This window comes from Myxine glutinosa, chromosome 4, assembly GCF_964187855.1.
Source record: "Myxine glutinosa chromosome 4, kmMyxGlut1.1, whole genome shotgun sequence".
NCBI classification, from domain to species: domain Eukaryota; kingdom Metazoa; phylum Chordata; class Myxini; order Myxiniformes; family Myxinidae; genus Myxine; species Myxine glutinosa.
Genome location: NC_136264.1, coordinates 80,310,190 through 80,326,086, shown reverse-complemented (window position 1 = coordinate 80,326,086; position 15,897 = coordinate 80,310,190). Strand labels below are relative to the sequence as shown.

General features: G+C 46.2%; 1 protein-coding gene across 3 annotated transcripts in view; it reads right to left on the bottom strand.

Annotated features, from left to right (window-relative positions):
• PRKDC (protein kinase, DNA-activated, catalytic subunit) overlaps positions 1 to 15,897 on the bottom strand; it is a 334,330-nt gene that overhangs the window by 163,080 nt on the left and 155,353 nt on the right. For all 3 annotated transcript variants that reach the window (XR_010984003.2, XM_068112798.2, XM_068112799.2), the window contains exons 38-39: positions 11,522 to 11,626; positions 6,565 to 6,732 (exon numbers count right to left, since the gene is read on the bottom strand). Coding sequence is in view for 2 of the 3 variants with exons in the window: in XM_068112798.2 (XP_067968899.2) it covers positions 6,565 to 6,732; positions 11,522 to 11,626 (273 nt within the window). In the remaining variant the exon portion in view is untranslated. The remainder of the gene's footprint in view (positions 1 to 6,564; positions 6,733 to 11,521; positions 11,627 to 15,897) is intronic.

Here is a 15,897-nt window from a genome sequence, read left to right as displayed (position 1 = left end):
CGGGGGTCCTTTTGTCCATCCACATACCTCACCAACGGCTCCCAACAGACTAGCTTTCATTGACATCCAACCACTTTCAAGCTCAACCACATCATCCTCGACCCTACTCAGCCTCTCTTTTAATGCCTCCCTTACTGTCACCTCTTTCAACCTCCACATCTTCATTCTTGGTTGGTACTTCACCCGCCGTGCTCTCCTCGCACCTTTCACCCTTATGTCGCAGACAACCAAGTGGTGCTGTGAAACAGCCTCCTCCCCCGGGATCACCTTTGTGTCCCGGAGGTGCCCCCCATCTCGCCTACGCACCATCAGGTAATCAACGGTTGTCGTTGACCTACCAGACGTGTATGTAACAAGCTTATTATCCTCTTTCTGGAACTGAGTATTACAAATCAACAAATCAGCTCCATCAGCAAACTCCAAAATCCTTTCACCTTCTCCATTTCTCACACCATATCCGTAACCCCCATGAACTCTCTCAAAACCATCCATACTCCTTCCCACATGTCCATTCAGGTCTCCTCCCACCACAACAACTTCCTCATCTTTCACGTTTTCCATCAGCTTCTCTATCGCACACCAGAACTTGTCCTTCTCTTCATTGCTTCGACCAACCTGCGGAGCATATCCCGAGATGACGTTCACCAAGAGCTTTCCAATCATCATTTTCACCATCATCAACCTATCACTCACTCTAGTCACACTCACCACACTGTCTACAAACTCCTCAGAAAACAGGACACCAACACCATTCACGCCCTCCGGGCACCCTTGCCACACAAACTTGTATTTCTGTCCCTGCCTACCCTTCACCATTCTCACACCACTTCCCTTCCATCCTGTCTCTTGCACACAACATATGTCCACTTCTTCTGACCAATACTTCCACCACTTCTCCTGATCTCCCTGTCATTGTCCCTACATTCCATGTCCCAAACCTCAGAAACCGATCTCCACTTCGGGCTGCACCCTGCCCATATGTAGTTGTAATTGTCATGGTTCTCTTTTTGAGGCAATGTTTTTATGGCCGGATGCCCTTCCTGACGCCAACCCTCTTAGTCGTCTCTTACGACACGCAGGGATACGGTGTACCTATTCTGACCAGGGCACACACTGGGAAACGTTTAAAACATTGAAATTCGGGGGGGGGGGGAGGGGGGGCGGGCGGCGTCAGCATCACGGCTGCGGTTTGAACATATTCCAGCAATATCCAAACAGAACCATGAAAACGATGAAAAACAATCTGGGAAAAGTCTCCAAGCGAGAACGTGGATTTGAGAAAGAAGGAGCAGAGGCGGAAGAAAAACGAGGTACAGGGGGCGGGGCACAAGTCGAGATGAGGAGGAGAGCGAACAAGCAACGTGTCCGGGAGGAGAGAAAGAATCAATATATAATTCTTTGTCTCGGGAGGTGAGGTGAGGGGGAGAAAATAAAATAAAAGAAACAAGCAATACAGCGAAGGAAAGAACCCAAATCGACAAAACACCGACGGGGGGAGGGAAGCCCCAAGTTGCCAGGCCGCGCACGAGGTACGACACAGAAAACGATTAACTACACACAAGTTTGTACGAATTACAAACCAATACCAACCAGAAACACACAATAACACGTACACAGCAAAATAACCAGTGGAAATTTGACAAAGACAAGAATGGGAAAACACTTAAACTTCGATGCCGTGGAGAGCTCGAAGTACGCTTCACTCGCCCGAGGCACCGGAAGTCTCTATTCACGGATTGACACGGATTCGGCTATGGCCACGTGGGAGGAAGAAGGAAAATGGAGGCTGCGGCGAAAGCACTTACCTATTAAATCAACCACCCGGAAATATTGTCGTGCATCAAAGATGATCATACTAAATAAAATATTGTCGTGCAACTCCGATTAACACCAGAGTTGCGGATGGCCTAAACAGTCTTATTTGGAGGCAACTACCCAAACACGGCTTCGGCTATGGCCGCGCGGGAGGAAGAAGGAAAATGGAGGCTGCGGCGAAAGCACTGACCTATTAAATCAACCACCCGGAAAACTGCGTTCAGGTATATGTACAAAAATAATGCAAGGGTTTATTCAGGAAAAAGCAAGTACAGGAAAAGCACGTGCCGGTAATGAATATCCTAAATCGGGATCCCGCACACCAGACCTCAAACACAAAACGAGGGATTATGAATTAATAAAAAGAACACGTCATGTTCTGGTGTATTCGCGGATGCGGCCTTATCTCGTCTCATCGTCTTCCTTGGCTGCCGTCCAACACAGCTCCGCCTGGCCCCGATAGCACACCACAAGGTCCCTCGCTCCAAGTGCCTCAAGGCCTCGCTCCAAGCGCCATGCATCCAACGCAGGCCAGCGGCTCCACACGAGGTCGATTCGAACCACAGTTCGCCTCTCTGCGAACTCAACTCTCTGGATCAAAACCAACTGCCTCGTATCAAAACCAACTGCCCAAAAGGCGTTCGGCGCTCGTTAATCGGATTTCTCTCGCTCAGGATCTCGACCGCGCTGCTCAACTCAACTCGGGCTCTCTCTCTCTCTCAGGCTGTGAACTGCGAACCAACTCGTGCTGCGCAACTCACTCTCCTGCACCAACTCGACTGCGCAACTCGACTGCTCAGGATCGCACCGGGACTGTAACTCTTCTGCCCGAAATGGCGTCCGGCCCCCGTTAATATCTCCGGCCGATGACGTCAGCTTTGGCGCGCTGCCAACCAATCAGAGCCTCCACCGACTCACCTCGGTGCACGCCCACTGTGCCACTCCAACTCTCGTCCCCTACTCCGTGGTCATAGCGCGTGCTAGTCGATCTGGTTAGGCCCCTCAGAGGTGTAAATGGCGGCGGCCATTCGGCGGTGTCCTAGCCCGATTTCTTCCTAAGTCAAGTCAGGGGGGAGGGCGTTATTTAGTGTTGCACTAAAGGTCCTAACTAATGTCTATGTGGTCTGCAGTGCCAAAAGGGACAAAGGTTTGGCTAACCAGGGGAGGACACACAGGGGCGCTACTCCTTAATCCCTATACTACCTATCACTCGAACCTCCTGGTAGATTCACAAGTAAACATCTTAACTGACAAACGCCTACACATGAACTTATTTCAGGTAGTTTTCCTTACCACGACATCTCGAAGCATGTTACCTATTCAGCTCTATTCTGCTCTACATATCACTACCCGCCAGACATAACAATATGCAATTTGGTGTCTGTCTGTCTGTCTGTCTGACCGAGATAAATTCGGCCGTTACTTATCCAATCTTAACAAAACGTCACAGGAGGACTAAAGGTCACACGACGGAGGCTGTAGCGCATTCATTTGCCCTACTCTCCAAGGGGAGTTTCCACTTTGGGTGAAATCCGTGTTGAGGTGTATATCCGTGTTAAGATAGGTATCGTGGCATTTTTACAAGGTGGCTTTCAATAACAAAAGCAACTAGAACGACACTCGGTAGAGCGCATACCTCTGCCAGGCTGAACAGTTTGTTTTGTATCCCACTGATAGGCCGGATCTGGATTCGGACCTGAACCAAAAATCTAATCGGCTTGTTCTTGTCACCGAACCAACTCGTCTACCAAGTTTAGTCATAAGTCGTCCATAACTTTGAGATATTGTGCGATATCGCATGTATCGATTTTCGCCCGATCTTTGGCCCGGTGAAGAATCACTTAGAAATTAAATAATTCTCAGATCCGAATCCATATTCAGAACTTCACCAAAATCGAATCGATTCGCCCTCGTCACACACATAACCTCTTCACCAAGGTTCGTCCAAAACTTTTTGAGATATCGTGTTATGTATCGGTTTTAGCCCTATCACTCAATGCTGAAGAATCATTTGGAAATTAAATAATTCTCGTATCCGAATCCATATTCAGATCTTCACCAAAATCAAATAAATTAGTCGTTGTCACACACACACAACCTCTCCACCAAATTTCGTCCAAATCCGTCCGTAACTTTTTGAGATATCCTGCTAGATATCGTTTTTGGCTCTATCTCCCAATGGTGAAGAATCACTTTAAAAATTCTACCAGCCGGATCTGAATCCAGATCTTCACCAAACTCTAATCATTTCATCCTTGTCACATACGCTACATCTCTGCCAAATTTCATCTGAATATGTCCACAACTTTTTGAGATATTTTGTTCACAGACAAAAGGAACAGACAAACAGACAGAGGTGAAAACATAACCTCCATCCATCTTCGGTGGCAGAGGTAATAACAACACTAATAATAAAAGCATAATGTTAATGCTATTACAAAACAATATTAACACTAATAATATCCCACCTCCATAAGGGGTTTCAACGCCATGGTAACGTGCATCAATAGCTTATCGTAGCATTTTGTGGGGCACCGGAAGTAAAAATATATATATATAAACCACAAACACGTATGGTATGGTTACCTTCTTTAACAATCACTACTGCTTTTTAATGTTACATTGAAAGGGAGGAAACCCAACGTTCTTGAGGCATTGCACGAGCCTGGATCTACTGTAATCTATATACCCCAGAACGAATAACATGACTCTTCATGCCGCCCCTGTAGAGAGTGGCTGATGTACTAGTAATAAAAACACATTTTCTACCCAGCTCTCAAAACCAAATATAATTTTAGAATATTCATCAAGTTGATTCACATTTATCATATTGGGTAGCATTGTCTCATAAATACCAGGTAATAAAACTTCACCTTTGAAGTAAAAATAACCTTTTACAGACCTAAAATAAACAATTCTTGCCATTTGCTGTGACTAAATTGTTGGGCAGAGAAACCAAAGCAAAGCCCATCCAGTATCCAACTTTTGGAAGAACGTCAATCTTTCAATAAAGAAATTGCTTTTGCCAAGTAGATTAGGGTTTGCCGCATAAATATTGTGAAAGTGCTACTGTGAAAACAAAAGACAGGAGCGTTTGTAAGTATTTAACATAAGAGAGGGAGAGGAGGAGGATGAAGAGAGGAAAGTATAAATTTCACATTTCTTTATTTCTTTTAGGGAATTGACCCAACAGCACATTTGGCATATTACCTAAAAACAGTACATCTTTTATTTGGTTAAGGGGATTTTTTGGCAGCACTATCCTATTCATAAGTAGCAATTTAGGGCCTATCCAAGCAATTCTGAAGGTGTAAAGAGCCACCAACACTGAATGAAGTAGCATCACATGTAGACCAGACCACAGAGGGTACATAAGATTACTCACTTCCCGAAGCTTATTCATGAGTAAGTTGGGGTTTTTTTTTTTAACAGAGTTCTTTCAAAACATTCCTCTTTAGATTATCTCTGTTATAAAGCCTAAAATTGAAATACTTAATTGCACTGCACAATTAATTGTACTTATCCAATGGTTTGGCCTCATGGTGGAGCTGAACGACAAAGGCCATCATGTTTACAGGTTACTAACAGGTATGGGGGACTGGGAGGTGGGAGGATGCGATGAGTAAACCTACACAAAGGTGAAATGAGTAAAAACAAAAAAAATGAGTAACAATGGTCAGGAGAGGAAGAGAATGGGAAAGAAACATTGTGTACAGAAGAGATTGTGGACGTGCATTGGATGAGTGAGGACCCAAGGTAGTGATGGGCAGCGCATTTGAAAGACTGAAGTGAGGAGGACAAGACAACATACAGCGAAGTGATTTCACCATCAGGAGAATATGAGGATGAATGAATGCAGGTGTGCAAAGAGTCTGTACTTTGGAGGATTAGCAGGTGAGGGCTTCTAGAGGAACATGTGTAACTTGGGGTGGCTTGGCGAAGCAGAGGTAGGAAAGGCAGGAGGTGCAATACCAGATGTAAGCTTGTCTAAAATAGAGAACACACCTACTCTACTTGCTGCTGGTCGGACATCGCCAGTCCTTGGGAATCTGGATTTGAACCTCCAACTTCTTGGAGCTAGTCCAGCAAACCATTTGCAACAGCTTAATCAAAATCGCCCTGCCTTTTCCAAGGACCCCAGCATGGATTTACACCTGCTTTGTCAGGACATTTACACAATTTCCCAACCACTTTTAATGCATCTTAACCCTCTAGACTGTCTAGAGTCTACAAGCCGATTCTATCGGCTTCAAGCATGCGCTGAAATGTCTACAAGCCGAATTTATCGGCTCTAACCGCATTCAAATTTACCGCGCAATTACCGCCTCCTGGATAGTAGACTCCAGAGGGTTAAAACCTAAAGAGCAAAACACCTGTTCAACATGGACACAACCAATTATTTTGAGTATTTCCTCCCTGCTCATGCCAACAGTGTCCACATTAATATTGGAATTGAAGGCCAGATGCAGTACTCTGTAATTTGTCAAGTTGCATTGTATATTTATCACGTGATAACGAGAGCAAGGAATAGCTGCACTGCACCTCATGACCATTAAATCGCGCTCACACACGAACATTATTTTACATCATCACCCATCATATCCACAAAAATGGTGGAATTTTGAATCCCCATGCCAACAAACATAACGCATATGGAGTATCATGTTTTCTGATAAACTGAAGATTATATAGTGTACATCACGGGTATCTCAGTAAAAGTTGCCAAAACGTTGATCCAGTGAGTTTTACCTTCTGCAAAGCGTTGGCGTAGGTGGCGAAACGAAACGAGCCACGAGGGAACTCGCTTGAGGAGAGGGGGAAACTTGTCAAGGTGAGCTGAGCGAGTGCAGCTTTGAGTTCTGATGCAAGCTCATTGGGCAGTTGATCGAAGCAGGCCACAAGGTCTAATGCTGGTAACTGCAGCAGAGATACACTCATGATTCAATTCCTGTGGGCAATACAATTCCTCAGAATCACAATTACTAAAAAAAATGATAATATTCTCATGTTGGAATGACCTTGGAGATGATGGTTATTACATTTATATAGACCAAGGAGTCAGCAGTATGTTTACTCCTTTTCAGCAACAATAGACCTAAATTATGAATTTTCTTCCTGATGAATAAAGAAAATCTAAATCTTATATTTTCTTATTTACAGGTATCGAGCCATATTTAGGAGCAATACGCTTAAGGGAGCTGGAGATTTGTTTGGGTGAATGGGTTTAGCAATGGTTTAGCGAGCTCCCTTAAGCCTTAAGCTCTGATCTGAACAAATGGCTCTTCATTTTTGAAAAAAAAGGTTCAAACACACACACACACACACACACACACACACACACACACACACACACACACACACACACACACACACACACACACACACACACACACACACATATAAATATATATATAATTATATATATATATTACATTACTAAAAGAAGTGTCCGTCTGTATGTCTGTCCTCCCACCACGCTTTATTCGAAGGATTCCTGCTGCCATATAATAATAAAAATTGTACCGTCAGAAAGCTAATAACCATTTCACGTGGTTGAAAAGTTAATACTCGATTGACTTGAAAAAAAAAAAAAATAGTATCCTGCAAATTCCTGTTTTAAAAGCCCGACTTTCCACGATGGAAGAAGATGCAGGGCAAAATACAAACACCATTAGAGGCCATTTTTCCCCGCAGAGCAGGGGTTGGCCCTGTAAGTTTCCTCTTGCAACACACAGGGAATTACCATGAACTGGTGCTCAATTTGCCGACCTCGAAAGGATGACAGGCTGAGTCAACCCCCGTGGTGTTAATTCAGAGATCGACCGGGATTTGAACCCAGGATCCGAGGATCCCAAGCCGTCACCCTAAGCGCTAAGCCAACACCAGTACATTAAAGTATTTTATTCTGCAGGGCAGAATAATATACTTTAATGTAGCGGTTCCATCAGTACACTAGCAGGAACCCTTCATAATAAAATGTGATGGACACGGAAGGCACACACAAAATTATATACAGTAAAACTTCTGAAAGCAATAAGAAAATACACGAGAGTACATGGAACGAGTACACAAACAATAAACCACAGCCACAGCCACGTCGTCAGCAACACCAACAACTACAACTACTACAACTATCATGGACGCCTCTTCACGGTGGTTGTACCCACCAATTCCAGTAGGGGCCGAATCTTCCCTACTCTTCCCTGCTGCCTGGATTCATCAAAGCAGCGTGGTCACAGTCAGAGTGCCGATCGGGTCCCGATGGCCCATGATAATATTCTTTTCTGTACTCGTGAGTTTTGTATCGTGGTCACACGTGGTCACAGTATTCAGCACAGGGCCATTCCCTCGTGAGTTTTGTCTTTCTTTTTTCTGTGTGTGTCTGTATCTCTCTGCACTGAGTTTGTGAAGGCGGGGGTACACCACCTGGATGTGGGGGATTTCTGGGTCCTTCCTGTGAGATCAATCTGTTGTCTCCATGCCGCGGGCTTCTTTGAGAGAATTGTCCAGGGCTATATGTTACGTGCTCCTCCCCGACCCCCTGGTCACGGTGTACCTCCGAGCCCCGAGATGAGTCACGGCAGAAAAATGTGTTATTCTGTATGTCAAAGATCAATGGTGAAGCCACACCAATTGTTACTCACAAACAAATATTGTATTAAGATCACACAAGAATAACAGTACAACAATAATATGAATCAAAAGTACAATCAATATCCTATGATGGTACAATCAGTTTTGTAATTATATAACTCACTGTGCTCCAAGTGAGTGAAACAAGAACATCTCCAATGTCTCTAATCCCCGGCTTCAAGCCAAAGTCGATCCACTCCAGCGATCGACAGATCAATGTCCAATCGAGACCAGAATCCCGTTGGGTTGGCAGTTACAGTCCTGCTGCCAAAGCTGTGCCAAGGCGCCCTCCAGGCGACTGGGAATTCACACCCTCGGGTATGGACATTCCACAGCTCACAGTCGGCGACACGCAGACTTTCCACTCAAAAGCCACGTCACACACACACCCCAGATCGACGCGGTGAAAATGGTCGAAACGAGACGAAACCTTGAGCGAAGCGCAAGTCCTGCGCGAGTCAAAATGGCCGACGGCCCGGTCTCGTGGCGCAACGACACGACGATGATGACGATGATTCTCTTCAGAATCCACCGCAAAACCTGACACGCAGGTTGATCTGTCACAGCAATAACAACTCTGTCGCAGGAATCCCTTTCCCGGGAAACCAAAAGTTCACTCGTGACTCTTGCTCGCCAAAGTTCGCTCCAGACCGCAAAGCAACTCGGCTTTCTTCTCCGACTCATTCGCTCCGCCTTCTTTTTCTCTTCTTCCTCTTCTTCGTCCGGTTCCGTTTTTTTTTTGAAACATTAACCTTTTACCTTTTGACAATAATAATTGCTATTTCCCTCAAACAACAATAATAATACATGGAATCAAAAATGTTTACAGTGGATGAAAACCACAACAACGGAAGTGACGAATCCGCAACACTATACAACATCAACTACGACAACTATTGCTTGTAACAAAAGATCCTGTTTCGTGTGTTTTACTTCATTTTACATCCTGATTGAGAGGCACGCATATATATGCAATATGTTTATGAACTGTAATATGCTGTCTTTTGCTTTAACACATCAGTGAAGTGACAGATGGGGGATGATGATGTCAGGATAGCTAGCAATGTTCCTCCTTCGCACCATTGTTGATGTTTGTGGCCACCGGAATTAAACAACAACAACAACAACATGCATTTTAAGGCCATTTTCCCTGCTAGAGCAGGGGTTAGCCTTGCGGTCCCCATGACAATCTTCTCCATCTTGCCCTATTTGCTGCATCTCTCCTTGTTAACCCCCTTCCCTGCATTTCTTCTTCCACCATCTTTAGCCAAGTCTTTCTCTGTCTTCCCCGTCCTCTACTTCCTTCTACATTCATTTCCATTACTCTTCTCAACCAGTCACTTTCATCCTTCCTCAACACATGACCAAACCATCTCAACCTGTTCCTCTTCACAGCATCAATCACAGGCTGTATTCCCATCATTTTTCGCAATTCATCATTTGTCTTCCTCTCTCTCAACGATACTCCGCACATCCACCGAACCATTCGCATTTCCACCCTTTCCAGCCTTCGTTGCTGCTCTCCGTTCATTACCCATGTCTCGCTCCCACAAATCACAACACTTCTCACACATGCAGCATACACCTTTCCCTTCAGCTTCAACGACACTCCCCTCCTCATCAGCACGCCACTCAGTTCCCGAAACCTCTTCCATGCACATCTCACTCGAGCAACCGTTACCGAGTCTGATCCACCTTCTCCATTCAGCATGTCTCCGAGGTAGCAAAATGTTTTCACACCTTCCAGCTTCACGTCGTCTCCAAAATCCAACTCAACATTTCCTCCATCTGCAGCTCCCTCTGTGCACACCTTACATTTGAATGTAGCTGCCACACCGGTTAATGACCCTCTCAGACCACTACATTTTTGATGAACCCACTCAGCGCACATTGTACATTGAATGGAGTTCACTCCGACACCCTTCCTGCACACAGCACAGGGCCACTTCCCAGTTCTTTCCACCTCACCACATGCTTTACCACTTGCCATCACCTTCGTCTTTCCGATATTCACCTTCAGACCTTTTGTCTCCATACATTCCTTCCACTTGTTCATGTTTTCTTTCAGTCCATCCATACTTTCCGCAATCAACACCAGATCATCTGCATACAACAACTCCCACAGTAAACCCTCCTTTACGTTCTGAGCCAGCACCTCCATCACAGCTACAAATAGTAGTGGACTTAGTACCGACCCCTGATGCACTCCCACCTTCACCTCAAACTCAACACTGTTCCCGTCCTTCGTCCTTACAGCTGTGCACGCTCTTTTGTACATTGCCATCACAACTCTGATCAACCATTCCTCCACTCCAAACAAAATTGCCCGTGTCAATACTTTGCGTGGAACCCTATCGAATGCTTTCTCCAGATCAACAAACCCAAGAAACAACTTCTTCCTCTTCTCCATGTACTTCTGCAACTGCCTCACAATAAAAAGCGCGTCTGTCGTTCCTCTTCCTGGCATAAATCCAAACTGCATTTCGTCGATCTTCACTTTCTTCCTTATCCTCCTCTCCAAAACCCTTTCCAATACCTTCATTCCATGCTACAATAACTTTCTCGCTCGGTACGAGCCACACTCTAAAGGGTCACCTTTCCCCTTGTATAGAGGGACGTGGTCACCAGAATTAAACGGAGTAGGGTAATTGGATTTTGAGTGGACTCTTGGTATATTCCTTTGAGAGGCTTTGCCAAGACTTTCCTGCAGCCATCTTCCACCAAACCCAAAGAAAGTAAGTCAATAAACTTAATTAAATGATTTGGGGGGAGATTTAAAGGGGAGGGAGATTTTAATTGAGGGGGGAGATTTTAATTAATGTGGTGTCAATACAGTATAGGAATATATAATCCAAGTAGCCTCCTCCTCTTAGTCCTAATGTCAACATTCCTTGTATTTCCTTGTTTAATGCAGATGGCAATATATTCACATGGCAGACGATGCTTGTTGCTAACATAATGTGATATTTGCTGAAATGTGACTCCATCTGTTGTAGTGGAATACACACATGCAAGAACGCACACACTTTGACCTACCAGAAGCAGTTCATCAAAAGACGAACCTTATCCTCACCTTCTTGCTTAATGAGAGTCTCGGGTTTTTGAGAATGCCCTGGAACATTGTGAACATCACCATAAAACCAGGCTTAGTGGGGTCACTTGCCAGAGAGGAGTCAATCTGAAAGATATAGAGCATCATAAAGGTAAGGTAGGTCATTCAGTTGTGAACCTTATTAAACTAGAACAGCACTCGGTAGAGCGCATACTACCGCTAGGTTGAACAGTTTACGTGTTGTAGCCCACAAGTAGACTGAATCTGGATTCAGACCTTAATCAAAATTAAATCGGCTTGTTCTTGTCACCTCACCAACTCATTCACCTAGTTTTGTCACAACTCGTCCACAACTTTTAGATATCGTGCCGTTTTTGGCATATACAGGGTGAGTCAAAAGTAGCGCCCGATTTCTGTTTATACATATATATATTTCTGTCAGTTGATTGTTTGACATTTGTATTACAGTGTACAAGAAGGTATAAACAAATGAATGACATGTTTATCTAACCATTTATTCGGGGGAAAATTATTACGGAAGTGTACCAAGCTGTTTTACTTGCAATTTTCAAAGTGCCCTCCCTCGTGATCGATGCAGAATTGCAGCCGAGCAGGCACAGAGTGGCACACACGCTTGCAGAGTTCGATATCAATTTCCTCAAACTTTGCAGTGATTTGAGCCTTCAATTCCTGAATGGTACGAGGCTTTTCACGATAAACAAGGTCTTTCATGAGCCCCCAAAGAAAGAAATCTGGAGGTGTAAGGTCTGGAGCATTATAAGGCGCGTTATAAGTAAGCGTATGGGGAGTGTAAGGTCTAAATGGTTAGATAAACATGTCATTCATTTATTTATACCTTCTTGTACACTGTAATACAAATGTCAAACAAACAATCAACTGACAGAAATATATATATATATTTAAACAGAAATCAGGCGCTACTTTTGACTCACCCTGTGTGTGTGTGTGTGTGTGTGTGTGTATGTGTGTGTATGTGTGTGTGTGTGTGTGTGTGTGTGTGTGTGTGTGTGTGTGTGTGTGTGTGTGTGTGTGTGTGTGTGTATGTATGTATGTATATATATATATATATATATATATATATATATATATATATATATATATATATATATATATATATATATATATATAATATACACATGTATATATTGTTGCGGAAATGAGGATTGTGTTTTTTTGATTGTGTGTATCATTATTATTGTTTATTCTGCGCCTCCTGCCTCCGGAGCTGTGTAAAGGTCAAAGGGCGTCCCATAATTAGTCCATAAAGCATCCACACCACAGCGAATCATAGAATACCCCTGTTCGATAGCTTATATCTTATGTGTTTTAGGGTAAGGCTGTGTCTCCCATGAATTGAAATACTCCATTGCACCAGTGAAAGAGATAGATTCCCTTCATTCCCACTCCCAAAACTTCCATTCCCCCTTTTCGTCAATTGCCATTCGCATTGCCAACTGCATTTTGGGCGGTTTTCTCTTCATCCGCCATTGACCACGAGGCAGGGTTGGGGAAGAAAGGCGGGTCCCCACCTCGTCATAGAGGGGAGGAGTGAGTCAGCCCCACTCAACCAACCACGAACAAGGGGTTGGACTTGGAGAGGGTGTGGAGAGAAACATCGAGGAGGTTCGTGAAGGTTGAGGGGCGGGGCCTATATAACCCACGGCAGGGCGTTTCCAAAGAGGAGATGGGCTTTTACAGGGAGACGAGAGGAGGTCCAAAGAGATGAGCTTTTAGCGGCAAAAAGGAGATGAACCATTACAGAGAGACGAGAGGGAGTCCAAGGAGTTCAGTCCGAGAGAAGTCCAGAGTTGCGCTGCAGATCGAGCCACCGAAACTGCACTTACTGCAGCTCGAGCAACCGAAACTGCACTTACTGCAGCTGGAGCCACCGAAACTGCAGCCACAGCAGCGTGAGGCCTGGACGGCAGTTTGGAGCAGGGCCGCGAAGGAGCGGCGGCTGCCCAACGAGTCGATCGGTTGCAGGACCAGTTGGACCTCCCTATCCCGCCAGCCATCCATCTCCCGCCAGTCCTATCATCATTCCCCGCGTGAGTCTGTCCTTGTTCGTTCTGTCCCTGGGTTAATTAAGTCTGTAGGTAAGCTAGCGTTGCACTGTGTATCTAATCTCGTCTGTAAATAAACGTGACTGCTTTCTTCCTACTTATATGTGTAAATAATAAATCCAATTACTCTTCTGTACGTCTTCTTCCTCTTTGTATTCGGTCGCTTTAGAGTTTTCCCGATTGAATAGCGGTGGCGCGATCCGGCCAAAGTTTGGGGCAAATCGGGTATTAATCAGGGAAGCACTGTTCGGTCGCGATTACACCACCGCTCGGTCAAAATAACATCTTTAACCGCGTCCGTAACAATTGGTGTCTGGGAGTGAGATACGGACCCGAAGCGTGCTTAACGCGCTCAAAATTACAAGCAGCTGGAAATTGTTGTGTTTTAAAAGCAAAACCCGAATTTTGAAATCGCGCCATGGCTGGTCAAGGCGATCGGATGCGGGTGGGTGAGCTAGAGGAGGGGTTAGGAGTAACCCAGGACCCCAGGGAAATGTATATAGAGGAGAACATTGGCAATGTGGTTGAGGGGGTATCAGACGCACAAAATGGCGTCCTCGCGCACGAGGCTTCAGGCGCGCAAAATGGCACCTCGCACATGGCTGCGGCGGCCGCACCCGCTGCACAAGTGGGAGGGATGGCCCAAATGCAGGCCCTCATGGAGCAATTTATGGCACAAATGAGGGCCTCTATGGAAGAGTCAATGTATAATTGGAAGAGGGACGCCATGTCAGACGAATCCGGGTGTGATCTGGAAAAATTGAGGGAGGAATCCAGGTGTGAAGTGGAAAAACGGATAGCAGAGGCAAAAAGGGATAATAAAAAAATGATGGAGGACAGAGACCGCAAGTTGGGCGAAAGGGTCCCAGGGGTGCACGAGGAGGTAACGCGGGTCGAAAAGCGCTGGTTGAGCGAAGCGGAGGAAAGCGCGGGTACAATGACGGGGGTAGAAATCGCGACACGGGGTTTGGAAAAGCCGGCGACCGATGAGGTAGAGGGTGTTTTATTAAAGCCAGCGGTCGTCGAGGGGAACAAAGACAAAGCAGTGCTGGGAATTAAAATTGAAGAGATGACGGAGGTAGCCCGGGAATTGCAGGGAGAAATGGAAAATGTGCAAAGTCCCTGCTCACATCACGATGCTGTGCTTAACCCGAATGGAAGTTTGCAGGTTTTGGTGCAGGGAGGAAGAAGAACCCCGAAGGTGAGTCGTGCTGTATATTGTGCGGGTAGATTTTGTAAGAGGATGTTTGGCGACAAAAGAATTTTCGCGCGCTTGGCATCGAGGAAGCATCCGGGCGTTGGTGAAGGGTCCCGTGTGAGTGGAAATGGCACGCGTGTGGAAAAAAAGTGTGCGTCAAAGGGTGAGCGTGTTACGAAGCGCGAGTGTGATACCGAGTGCGAGCGAGAATGCACGTCGGGGTGTACGGAGTGTACGTGCGAGGGTGAGAGTGACCCGGAGAGTGAGTTGGTGGTGGAGCGGGTGCGAGAATGCACGCTTGGAATGGTCGAGGGTGTGCGAGGAAGCACACCTGAGTTGGTAGTAGCGTGAGTGTGGGAGAGCCCATGTGAGCGCGTTAGTGGGTGGATGCCAGAGGGCACGCCCATGGTGAGTGTTACGGAGGCCGTAACGGAGAAGAGGTGTGGACCGAGGTGTGCGCGGGAGTGTGCGCGAGAGGTGTGGTGTGTAACAGGGAGAGCGTTGGTGGAATGTACGGACGGCGTTGGAACGCCGGGTTTTGTGAGGGTGGAAGGGGTAGCGTATGCGTGTGAGCATGCCGGTGAAGCATCGACGGTAACCGGGTTAGCGGTTAGGGCGACGGATAGCCGATGCGAGCACTCGGGGCGCGGTGTGCTTTGTTGGGTGCGAGGCCCGGCGCGGATCGAAGCTGCGTCGTTTCTCTTCGAAGCGTCGTTGCCGATTCGGGCTTGGCCCCGCCCCGCACGGTCGAGTCCGGGCCTTGGCGGGCGAGGCGACCGGTCCGGTTCAAGGGCGAGTGGGAGGAAGCGGAACGGTGCCCCCTCGTGGGGACGGGGTTCCGACCGGGGGAGATTGAGCCATCGGGCCCGGGACCGCAAGGTGCCGCGCCGAGATGGTGCGTGGAATCTCGGCCCAACAAAACCACCTCCCTTGAACCGAAAGCCGGACGGATTCAACCTGCAGGCAACCAAACCACCCAAATTCATTGCTCGGCTTTGCAAAGCCGAGTTTAGTGACGTCATGACGCACCGAGGCTAGGATATAGCGGACTGTGATGATGGTGATAGTGATAGTGATAGTGATTTGATACGAAATTTAGAAAAGTGAATAGAATT